Source organism: Homalodisca vitripennis, chromosome 3 (assembly GCF_021130785.1).
Source record: "Homalodisca vitripennis isolate AUS2020 chromosome 3, UT_GWSS_2.1, whole genome shotgun sequence".
Lineage (NCBI taxonomy): Eukaryota > Metazoa > Arthropoda > Insecta > Hemiptera > Cicadellidae > Homalodisca > Homalodisca vitripennis.
Window position 1 is genome coordinate 39106207 of NC_060209.1, and position 12893 is coordinate 39119099.

Consider the following 12893-nt stretch of genomic DNA (forward strand, 5'->3'; position numbering starts at 1 on the left):
TTTTGTTGTTTTTTTGTTTTTTTTTTTACTCCGAGTCACTAGAGTCACTAGTCACTAGGGCTTTTCTTTTAGTCCCAGTAGTGTAGGGCCTATAATAGTGGCTTAGTTTGACATAGCACAGTATATTTCGTAAATATAAAACAGGAATTGTCTTATCGCAAACCCCTCCCCATCCTCAGACAGAGGTCAAAGTCGAGCGGTCTAGTAGATAACGTGATTACAGAATCTCGCCGCCCATTCAGCTGGTGCGCCGCATCCTTGTACTTTCGTGTTTTACTGTGTGTGTAATAGATTAGTGATGGATGACACTATGAGAATTTGGGATTTAACCAGGAGGAAGAGGGGGCCATTCGTTTTTTACAAGATCGTGACTAGTTGCCTAAATCTAAAATATTCGTGGCGGTCGGCAGTTGCGGCTGAAGGCGGAAATCCACCACACACTCACTCATCCTTGATATTGCTGCTTTCTGGGCGTCCCAGGAAACCCATTAACAATTAATAATTATTGTACGTTTGTAATTGAAGAGTTGCTTTTTCGTTCTATAATGTTTTTGTTTTCTATAAATTTATTTGTTTGTGTTCCTCATACTGGTGTAGTCGGTATAATCCAAAAGTACCCCAACATTTTCCATGACGAACGAATAACCTAAACATTTACCGGTAACACAAACAACGCGATAAACAATAATATACTGATAACCAAAGTTGCCAAACAAAACAATGACGAGACGAGTAGACAGCTGTTCTCTCGTCTGCCACCAGGTCAAACGAAAACCGTCGGAATCATTTAAGCCAGCAAACATTAGTAACATGAATACACACTATACTATATGATATGTATAGGAAATTTCATGGAGAATACGATAGTTCAAACTAGGCCTAAAAATAATGGACGGTTGCGGAGCAACGGCCTTAAATGTGAAGCGACGGCTGTGACGGCGCTTGCCACTTCGCGGCGGCGTGAATCATACGTCTCAGACGGCGCTTGCCACTTAGAGGGTTAAAATTGACATGAAACTTCATTTATAATCTTTCTGAAGATATCTTGCTACATGATACATTCAAATTTGTTGTTCATATTTTCAAATAATAAAAGTTCTAGTGAGCTAGGGAGGGTACTACTACATTGTAAGTTTACTGAAATCAAAACCTGTTTAATAACTTTTAACATTGGCTTTCCACTCTATTTGTTTTGTTTTGTTTTATTTTGAAAAACAAATGTCACATGCTTAAACCAGATGACTGTATGCAGTTTGTTTACAAATTTAATTATTCTATTTTCTCGTTGCCATCATGATATGTAGTTATCCATAAGACCAATATAAAAATCTTCGCTAACGCTCAGCCAAATCCCATGGAGTGATATGCACCTATTGGTAGATCCAGGGAAGGGTCCATGTCCCCCTCTAAGATATATAAAAAGAAGGTGTTATGGAAAGTTATGGAAAAATTACCTATTCTTGCATTGTAACCATAAACTAATAAAAACACAACTTAATAATTAAACTTTGAGTACGAGTAAATTTCTGTCTAACCATTTTATTTTTTCTTGTAACAAAGTGCACAATTTCCTGTTACAGTTACGATAATGGTATTCTAAAACCATGTGGCCTCTCCAGAAAATCAGTTCTGGATTTGTCCTTGCATGCACCATCATCGGATTCAATGTTACTCATATAAAAATTAAGGTTCATGCAAAATTTCAAGTATATAAGTCATTTTGTTTTCGAGATATTACATATAATTAACAAATATAACAAAATCTGAATAATTAGAATAATCATAGGCTATTTATTTAATTTTTCATCTTTACAAACTCATTTGTCTACAAAAGGCCTTTACTGAGCATTATATGTTAATAATTGTTAAATTAATGGTTAAGTTAACATAACCTACATGTTATGTTAACTTAACATGTGGTTAAGTTAACACACTTTAAGTTAACTTAATTTACCTTAAAATGGTTAAGTTAAATTAAGAATTTACAAAACCATGATCTTACCAGTTTTGATGTACGGGTCAGAAGTATGGGCATTCACAAAGAAATCCCAAAAAAAGTTAATAACCTTTGAAAACAAAATACTAAGAAGAATTTTTGGACCAGTTCAAGAAGGAGACATATGGCGGATCAGGAAGAACAGAGAACTAAGAGAAATATACCAAGATCTCGATGTGATTGCACTGATCAGGAGTAAAAGAATGAGATGGATGGGCCATGTTGCCCGTGGGGGAGAAGATAGAATAATAAAGAAGGTGTGGCGAGGGGAACCAGACGGAGTGAGGCCATTGGGAAGACCCAGGATGCGATGGAGAGATCAGGTGGAGAAGGATTTAAGAACGATTGGCGCTACACTGGAAGTGGCTCAAGATAGAGGAAGTTGGAGAGACATTGTTGGCGAGGTCAAAAACCATCTGGGTTTCGAGTGGCCACAGGAGTAAGTAAGTAAGTAATTGTTAAATTAAACCATAACAATATGAGGGAATATATTTGAACATTAAGGTAGGGTTAAATCACTTTATTAACATAAAAATAAACACAATAACACACTCTACTGATGTATTCCACTGCTATAAAGGTTAACTTCCAGCTGTTGCAAAACGTGACTATGGAAAGCAACCAGAACAAAACCAACCAGCTAGTTTCCACAACTTGGAAAAAGCCTAAGAAATAAAAGATGTATTAATATAGAACATTTATACTGTAGAATAATAATTTATTTTAATATGAAATATTTTTAAAACACACTAAAATTTCTTAGAGTTCACAAGTTTATTTTTACATTATATTATATCTGGCTACTAACAGGTTACAAAATAGCAACCATCTTTCTTTAACGCTCAAGATGTAGTTCATTCTCGGCAGTGTATACAAATTGGAAAACACGTCATTCCAACTGCTGACAAAAGCCATAATCAAGTGCGCATTGTTTGCTAATAAATTTATAAAACTATACACTGAACTGTTATGGAATGAAAATGAAGCAAATATAAGCTCAAAAGAAGAAATTTCCGTTATCGGATTCAACTTTTGGAAAGTACAAGAGTGGCGCGGATGTGCAAACTCTCACGCGATTGTATGAGTTCTTCTTTCATGCTCTGGATCTTAAGACAAGAGAATGACCAAAACATATTAATGGACAGTTAGGAAATGAAACGAAGCAAAATTTAAAAACTGGTCAATCCCTTATATGCCAGGAATAAAAAAATAAAAATAAAAGAGCAGGCAGAAATTATTACATGAAAATGAGTTTATAATACAAAACAGCTATACAAACATTTTGCAAAATTAAAACCAAAAGATGATAGGCAGGATTCAAAAAGACTGTTTACAATGTAACATTTTTCGGGTTATAGAGATTACATGACAAAGACAAAAATCATGGTCTAGAAATCAACGTGAGGATGAAGCAATTTGTCAATCTGTTGATTGGGCACTGCCAACTTAACTACCACATTTTTAAGATGTGTGTTTCTGAGTCAGACAAATGATACTTCAAAAAAAGGAGTCCAAAAAGACTGCTATACACATCATATGTGATTGTGAAACAATTTCCCTGACTAGGTGGGACTTATATGGTTATATTGAGATTTTTCAAGAGCCTCAAGATGACCTTGCTTGTCTAGATATCAATGTCAAGTCACAATAGATCTATTGGATCGCGGTGATCACAGTATTTTCTTACCCTACCAAACATATTACATCTAGATATATAACTATTAATCAGGTTGAGGGAAGATATATATGTAAATGTAGAACGGAGTTTGTTTAATCCAAGACTATGTTTGGCGAATAATTGTAATTAAACAATACAAGACATCTTTATTGCATAATATGAAATTAAAACAACGGATATCCACAACCCCAAAGGAATTAGAACTTGTGTTAATTGGCAAAAATAGTAACACAATGATAGGTAAACAAGCTTCGACATTTTCGATTATGTCAGAAAAGTGCAATAATTTAGTCCAAAAATAAATGGCTTATATACATATAAAGGAAAAAGACTTCTTCACAATCCTTTAATGTTTCCTCATTTACAAAAAGGATATAAAATATACAGTGTATACAAACAAAGAAATAATAAAAAGTAAACATATAATTTTTAGTATAAGTTTAATTACTCTAATCTACGGTTAAATTTATACTGTAATTTTTATACTGTATATTATAGCAAATTTGACAAGTTGCCTTAAATATTAAAATTACGAATTAATAACAAATGTGTTCTAATCAAGTTAAAATTCGGACCAGGTATATAGATTTTGTAGGTAGACAAATTTTGTTTTATATTATTTAGACAATTGTAAACAACCCATCTAAATTATTTAAACCAAAAGGTAATTTTGACTTAGTGACTAATCGATTATACGTTTGTCCTAAATAATGCTCCAAATGGATTTTGGAAGAATCTTCTGGTACTTCACAAATCATCTTTAATGAGTAACAATTATTAAATATTCTGTTATGAGCCTATGTGTCACATACTATATGGTCTTTTTTCACCTATCTAAATTGATGAAGATTTCCCTTCACACAGCTAAATCTGAGGAGTTGGCCTATTGAAGCTTTGTCTCCCCAACTAGATGGAACGCAACCGACATTTCATAATGTAAAAACATGCAGTCAATGCTCATTACAGACTCCACTGCAAGGATGATGTTTGATCCTGTAGCAAACAGTTCTAAGCAACACGTGTTTCTCGGGTGGTGCTACATGGACGTCACAACTATTAACCTTTTCAACTATGTCAGCTACTGAACAGAATGGCCAAAAGAGCCTAATAATAGAGAACATTTCTAAAATTAATACACAGGCAAAGGTACATACAATAAAAATGTTGTGTAGGAAAATTATTCAAACAATGTTACATTCACACATTCTTACTTCAAACTAAAATATTAGTCTATCACACTTGCATGATGCTGAAAACTCAACAACTCAATAGACAAAGGAGAGCAAGCTATAATAATATATTATATTATATAGCAATTCAGAGGTCTTCTATGGTGTTCATTAAATATGTAAATTAACAATGCAAAAGGTTTTTTTTTAGTTTGTATGCACAAATAATATTATGCAAGTCAAATTAATGTTGATACAAATATAAAAACACTCTAAGTACTCATCATTGAATCATTCCCAGGTTAATATCACCTTTAGAGTGAGAAGAACAAAAAACCATATTAAAAACATGCCTCATGTGGTAAATTGTATAACATACCTTGGAACGAGGAGGACTGGAACAAGGTTCGTGCAGCCTGAACTCACAGGTTTGTTCTGAAGCTTGCACTTCCACATCATGGGTATCTATAATTTAGTAGTAGTTAGCTTACAAATACAGTCTTCATTTACAATAAGTACTTATTTTTTATTATACCACAATATTGAGAGCATTCCATATACTATTTAATTTATGAACTACATAATTAATGGCAATTCCATTGTAGGTGTTGATCGAAATAAGAGCTCAAGAAATTGTGGGATTCAACCCGTCGGTGCATATAAACAAACATTAGAAATACATACAATCAAAGTTAGTTTATTAAATAAGCACCATTTTGAAATTAAACGGCACAATTACTGTATAAAGCAATTGGCTTTTAAGTTCATTCTCGTAGAAGTCTGCCCCTTGATTTGACAAACATGGCAACATTTCCGTTGATGGCACCACAGTAATCACAGACACTCAAAGGCTTGCGTAAATATTTGGTTCTGAAGCTTCTATCAATTTTTGGTACCCAGTGTGAGTACAGCTTTTGATAATCTCAACATTCTGCTTTGATATTGTACATAATACTTCTCGCTGCATGAAGAAATTTATAACAAAATGGTAAAATCATCAAACAATTGTTATGTATGTATCACATTTTTCGTCAACCTCCTGTATAAAATCTTCAGTATTTATTGAAGTTCAATTACTCTTCTCCTCATCAAGCACAACTGTGCGGCCATCTTTAATAGCTCTAATCTATTTTCAGACTACTTCATTGCACATTATGTTACCTCCATTAATAATCTGACGATAAATTTCAACTGCTTTCACACCAGTAATACTAAAAAAACTAAACCTAGCTTACACACACAAGCAATCTAAACCACTCAGTTTAATATTATCGATTCTGTGCCACTTGGAAACTAAGGTGTTGTGCACTAACAAACAAATGTATATGCAGTTACCTGTTTCTATATAAATATAGGTGAATTTTGAATTCAGTGATAGTGGTTTTGGGATTTGCATTATCAGTGAAAAGTAAGCAAATCTTCTGGAAATTGACTCATGAAGTAATTTCTAAAGATCAATTTCCATAAAATTGATCTAAAAATTATAATTCTCACAATCCAATCAAAATTTATGCTTAGAACGCTAGATGAACTTTATTTACCTCGGACCATATCTGCCTGCTTTTTCCTTAGCTCGTGAAGTTCATTTTGTAGTTTCTCTATTTGTTCAGTTTTAATCTGGGACTCTGATAGTGCAGCTAGCTTAAATGATTCAAATTCCTCTTCCAGATCAGTCACCTAAGACAAAATATTAAATGTAATATAAACTAGTCAATAAAACACAAGATAAAACATCTTTTCAGCAAAGACGTAACTTTTTAGCTATGTAATTTACAGACTTGGCATGCTAAATGATGTCATGCATGTGGCAAGATGTCAATTCATTGTATACTGGCAAGTGTAACTGAGGAGTAGTTAGATGAACAACAGACTAAAGTGTGTATCAATAACAGACCTTCAGGCCCTTCTATGTTATCTGGTAATCAATCTAAATCATGTTGAGATTGTACATCTATCTAAAGGAAAAAATTATAAAATATATAGAAAAATATTATGAGCATTCTGCTATTGAATTTATTTAACTAAATACTGTTATATGTCTTTCAATTCCCTCTAATATTCATAAATTTTTAGAGTTTGAATATACTAAAAGTGTTTCTAAGGGCTGTTTCACATTCCTTGACGAAGATCACCTTGAAGAATCTATATTATTTCAAAAAATCTTTAATTTTGTACAGCAATCTTATATGCATATTTGGTATCAATCGAAAGCTCTAAGACTATCGATGTACCTTTGGTGGATTTGAAATACATCTGACTATAGGGCTCTGCCCTAGTTCGAATGTTATTCTTATGAGAATATTTTTGTCTAATAATTATTAAAAAGAACTCGCCTGTTTTTCGAGGCTATCTCTCTCGTCGATGGTGGGAAGCCGACAAGTGCCTCGCTTGTCATCCATACTGAACAGTTCGCTGTACTCTTGGATCTTAGCTTCCAGCTCAGCGAACTTTTCATCACTCAGTCTTTGTTCCTATAAAATGGAAAATGGTAGAATTAATCTCCACGTTAACATATTTGTGGCAAAACACTTCTTTGGATCAACTATTACCATCCTCTAAAGCCTGTCTCCTTCACTGACTCTCCAATCTCATTGCTTTGTCATCAGTATTGTGACACATCAGCTAAGTTAAACCTTACGAGCAGCAAAGTAATCCATCAAATAAAAATTGTCCTTCACTGTATAATGTTCTTTGATAAACTAAATAAACATCAAAATGTAACAAAGAAACTACCCAGTTATATTTGGAACACACTCAGCATTTAAACTGAAACTGTCTAGATGTTTAGTTTAAACTAAGCAAGAATGGAAACAGAAGAAAATTTACAACAGGAAAATACAGAAAAATTAGGGATACAAAATGACAATAACTTGTGAAGTTTTATTACAAAAAATGACAAAATTGTAATTTACAAAAGATTTATCGTTTGGTGCTGACCAATTGATACGGCAGATTCATTTTCATTATCAAAAGTATCCTAAAAATAAAAGTGCTGTAACAACTGGTTTAAGATTTTACTTTCATAAATAAAATATTTTTTATGTTGATTCTGTCACAGAATTGTACTTTTATAATAAAAACATAAATATCAAATGAAAGCAGCTGTTCATTTGAATTGACAATATCAGGTGAAACGGCAAAGTCTGGTGCAGCAATTAACGTTCATGTTTTAAATTTTAACACTGTTACTTTGTTTCTCAGTAATTCTCATAAATAATGACGTATTGCAATTTTAATGTACTGCTTTAATATAGTGACACAAAAAGGGAGATAACAAAACAGACAAAAAAATCAAACACAGTTTTGTTCACACAGGGACAAATCTTATAATTTTGAATTTAATATTGGAGTATCAGTCGTTATATTGTGTATATCTCATTTAAATAGCAAAGGACACAACGAATCACATGGTTCCTGTTAAAAAGAAAGTGTGACTTTTATTTCTACAGATTATACAAATTCATATTTATGCACACTACATTATACAGTTGGCACCTAAATGCAATTTGCAATTCCTTATGTTAGTATTTAATTTGTCTATTCTATTGAACTATTATCACGTAGCTGTCACATTACAGACTTCAGTGAATGTGCATTTATATATATATATAAAATTTGGAAAGTATTTATTCGAAGATCTAGTTCATTCATAGCACTTGAATTTGAAAATTTACTGAATTGGGTGTGTCAAAGCAAAAGGTTTGTATGTCTTGGTGCTACTACAGTGTTACTTATCGTTATCGTATGTGAAGTTGACATATTTGGACAGACAACGGAAGTTTGTTCTTGACAATGGAAGGGTTGTGAAGGAAACAGGATTTTTTCCCGACATTTTGGATTGTCAGTTCTCAGTGATCATTCAGTGTAGACCAATTGTCACATGTATTCTTAAGTTCGGTTTTAATAACTAATGTTTTGTTTTCATTTAATGCATATTTTTAGATATAATGTCCATGGAGTTGACATACAATACTCGTATGATTGTTTTTTTTCTTGATTTCTGCATGTCACAACGCTCTGGTATGATTTGTTTATTTTAACCTAGATTGCAGTTCTGAGTTTTGCAGTCTCGTGTACACTTATATTGCGGTGAATAGTCTGTAGTAAAGCTGTGGGAGAGTCCATCTTAAATTAATGGTTGGCTTGGTGGAAGTTAACGGGATCAATATATTCCTTTATTAATGTACCAGACTCAAAACAACCATTTTGCATTTCTTCTCTTCAGTATTAAAAAAAAAACATACACACACTTTATTTGTGTTACTTAAAGTTTAGCAAGTTATTTATAATTCAATCATAATCATAATACGAGCTTTTAAGAGTTAAAAAAATAATTAAAAACATAATAACAGACCTGGCTTTTTAAGAAAAAATGATCAGCAGATAGATGGCAGTTAACACAAGATATTTGTACTGCTGAAATTTACAAACTATTAAAATATATGGGGAAAGTGAAGTAAATGACCATAAATAGAGAAAAGTATTGTGAATCCTTATTTCAACTTAGTTGTATCATTAAAATCGCCGATGACGACTATGCTCAAGCTCCTCTTGCTACATAATAACAGTAATCAAGACAAAAACACAACGGAACAGGTTTCCACGAGAATTACTAAACCACTTACCCCACAGCACTATTTACAACCCTGAGACTTTCATATTTTTGTAATGACTGGAAAGTGATGATGTGTTGAAAGTTCTACTAAACACTAAAATGGTTTTTTCATAATCGTATTTAAAATCTGATGCTATGCTTTATTATGTGATAAAACATTAATGTCAAATAAAATAATGTTCAACTTTTCATTTTCTATAAAATTTGTGTATAAAAATAAAGTTTTTCTTGTTAATTACAAAACATTTCTTATTTTAGAAGTGGAAATCACAGATTCACATATAGCTTGGTACACTAACTAGAGTATAAAGTGTACACTCGATACTGCACACATTATAACTTAAATCCCAGTTTGTATGCACTAGCATTAACTTATACAAACCTTATAATTAGCATAAAATACAAAGAGCTACTAGTATTTTGTATAGTTGTACTTGAAACTACACAAATAAGTTTCCTTATGATGACTATATGGTCTAAGGCACATTCTTAAATGTCTGAAAAAATCCTTAAATTCCTAAATATATTGGTAATGCATTTCTTTTTTTTCTAATGTTATACTGTATCTTTAAAAGATTTTAAATCAACGCATCAAATAGGGAAGTTTTGACATAAAGTCTAACATTCCGTGCTTAAATGTATTGTGCGTTTAGCAACTAAAAGAAGGAGAAATTAAAAAGTATTTTAAGTACCTGATCGAAAATTGCTCTCTCTTCGTTCAGTTTGCCTTGCCAATAATCCTCACATTTTTCGTACTCCACCCTCATCATCTCCAGACTTGTCTCCAGTTCCGCACACTTTTCCTTCCACTCCACGCACTCTTGCGTCAACCTTACCAACTCACTGTCTGTGGGTGTTGTTGACGGCTCCTTTCTGCTTATCACAACAATCGATTCGTCAGTCTTGAGTTCACCTGTTCCCTGTTTACAACTAGAGTTCACACTTTTTAAATTGTCACTGTTTCCATTGTCACTAAGGCACGGTGATAAAGGTTTACTATCAAAGTCCGAAAACGGATGATCCAAACAGTTCGTGTCACTGAGCGATTGAGACAGCTCAAAAGCGAACTGAGACAGGTTTTCAAATTTAAATCCCCCATTGTCTTTTCTGTCTTTCGTTGGGAACAAACAATAGACGGCATCGGGGTTACTCTCCTTGCGGTTCATGAAAGGGAAACATTTTAGTGCAATATTTTTAGGAGAGTCCTTCAGTTTATCACAGTAAATTGAATCTAAAGCACCGATGTCTGGAAGAACACTAGAAACGTCAGACAGGGTGTAAGTGAGAGGACCACTGGTATTTTCTTGACACTCCACGTCGTTGTTGACGGTTTTCGGAAGGCTCCTCCTGAGTTCTTCTATTCTTTGTTTTAACACACAGTTCTCCTCATTGCACGCTTTCTTCTCAGAGAGAATCTTCACGATCTCTCCCTGGACATTGTCCAAAGTGTGTCTGAGCTCATAGCAATGTTTCTCCAGTCTATTGACCTCTGTCACGTTGTCCAGCGATGTCTGCACCTCCGTGGACTCTGTGGCCAGTGTCGAAAGTGTGCTGCTGGCTTCTTCCTCCTCCGCAGCTTTCACGGGGCTACCCTGTACATAAATACAGAATGTTTAACCCGTTGCCACAGTCAAAGTTGGAAATCGTCTACCAGTTTAAGCAATTTGTAAACTTAAAAATCACTAAAAATACATTCCTTGCTTAAATTTGAAATGTTATACACAACTTTTTAACAGGAAATAAAGATTACAGTAGTAATGTAGACAATTAATTGCTTATAGGAAATTTATTCAGATAAAAACATTGTTTTGAAGTGCACACTAAATTATTAACTTCAATCAACTTAAAGGATGGATATACTGTATGTTTTTAACCAAAATAACCAAACTATTATAAGGAACTAAAATAATATGTACTTAGTTCTCACATAGTTACTACACATTTATCACTAATCATCAGAGGATGATGAGTGGTAAATCTGTAGTATAATTAATTTTTAATTAATATTAATAAAATTTCTTTTTACAGAGAAATCTTTATAAAAATAAAAATGTGGAGGAGAAAGAGATGATTTTAATTTTTATCTAGAAAAGTTACACAGCATTAAAAAAAAGTTGCTACATAAATGGTAAAATATACTTTTATTTTATCATTCAGATTTCTTGTATAATGTTCTTATAAATGTATTCCATGTTGTTGTATATGTAAACCCATGTGGACTTGATAAATAAATACATAAAAAGAACTTCCCACCTGAACTGATGCAACATCCGTGGATTTCATGATATCCGAGCAGCTGGTCGGTCCTGCACTTAATTCCTGTGAACAAAATAATAGATTTATAGCTCAAACTCACAGTATTTCTGCAAGCAATTTACACTCTCTGCACTGAGTGGAGAGCCAATCACCAATCTTTTCTAATATCAGAACAAACAAAGACTGTTTACTTATTGTGTAAACATCACTTGCTAACATTACTCGTTCAGTCCAATTGAAGAAACTTAATTCATAGCTGTGTGAATGAACAGGATTTTGAGGTAACAGTCTTGGTTTTATACCTAAATTACATCATGATATTTTTAACATAAATTTGTAATTACATTGTTTATTGTATTAATTTATAATTATTTATAACCATAAACAAGTAAATTTGAGTTGGATTATAATATTTAAATTCTGGCTACATTATTATACAGCATAAAATAATAATACTGAACATTTCACTTGAGTTTTAAAATGTATTAGAGCTTTCTTTTTTTAATAATGTTTTCAGTTCTTATTGTTAACCTAATGATGTGCTGTGACTACAAGAGTGTTTCTGTATTCTATAGCATCGTTACTGTGGGAGGAGGATTACAAATTTACCCATTTGATGTGCTGTGACTACAAGAGTGTTGCTGTATTCTATAGCATTGTTACTGTGGGAGGAGGATTACAAATGTACCCATACGATGTGCTGTAACTACAAGAGTGTTGCTGTATTCTATAGCATCGTTACTGTGGGAGGAGGTACCAAATGTACCCATATGATGTGCTGTGACTACAAGAGTATTGCTGTATTCTATAGCATGGTTACTGTGGGAGGAGGATTACAAATGTACCCATACGATGTGCTGTGACTACAAGAGTGTTGCTGTATTCTATAGCATCGTTACTGTGGGAGGAGGATTACAAATGTACCCATACGATGTGCTGTAACTACAAGAGTGTTGCTGTATTCTATAGCATCATTACTGTGGGAGGAGGATTACAAATGTACCCATATGATGTGCTGTGACTACAAGAGTGTTGCTGTATTCTATAGCATCGTTACTGTGGGAGGAGGATTACAAATGTACCCATACGATGTGCTGTAACTACAAGAGTGTTGCTGTATTCTATAGCATCGTTACTGTGGGAGGAGGATTACAAATGTACCCATATGATGTGCTGTGA

The 12893-nt window shown here is 33.3% G+C and overlaps 1 protein-coding gene across 1 annotated transcript in view; it reads right to left on the reverse strand.

The window, feature by feature from the left end:
• Positions 1 to 2501: 2501 nt before the first annotated feature.
• The window catches only part of LOC124356824 (blastoderm-specific protein 25D), a 58564-nt gene continuing 48172 nt past the window's right edge, over positions 2502 to 12893 (reverse strand). The window contains exons 15-20 of the mRNA XM_046808058.1: positions 11712 to 11777; positions 10151 to 11050; positions 7177 to 7314; positions 6385 to 6520; positions 5223 to 5308; positions 2502 to 2661 (exon numbers count right to left, since the gene is read on the reverse strand). Of these exons, the coding sequence (XP_046664014.1) occupies positions 2605 to 2661; positions 5223 to 5308; positions 6385 to 6520; positions 7177 to 7314; positions 10151 to 11050; positions 11712 to 11777 (1383 nt within the window). The 3' untranslated portion in view covers positions 2502 to 2604. The remainder of the gene's footprint in view (positions 2662 to 5222; positions 5309 to 6384; positions 6521 to 7176; positions 7315 to 10150; positions 11051 to 11711; positions 11778 to 12893) is intronic.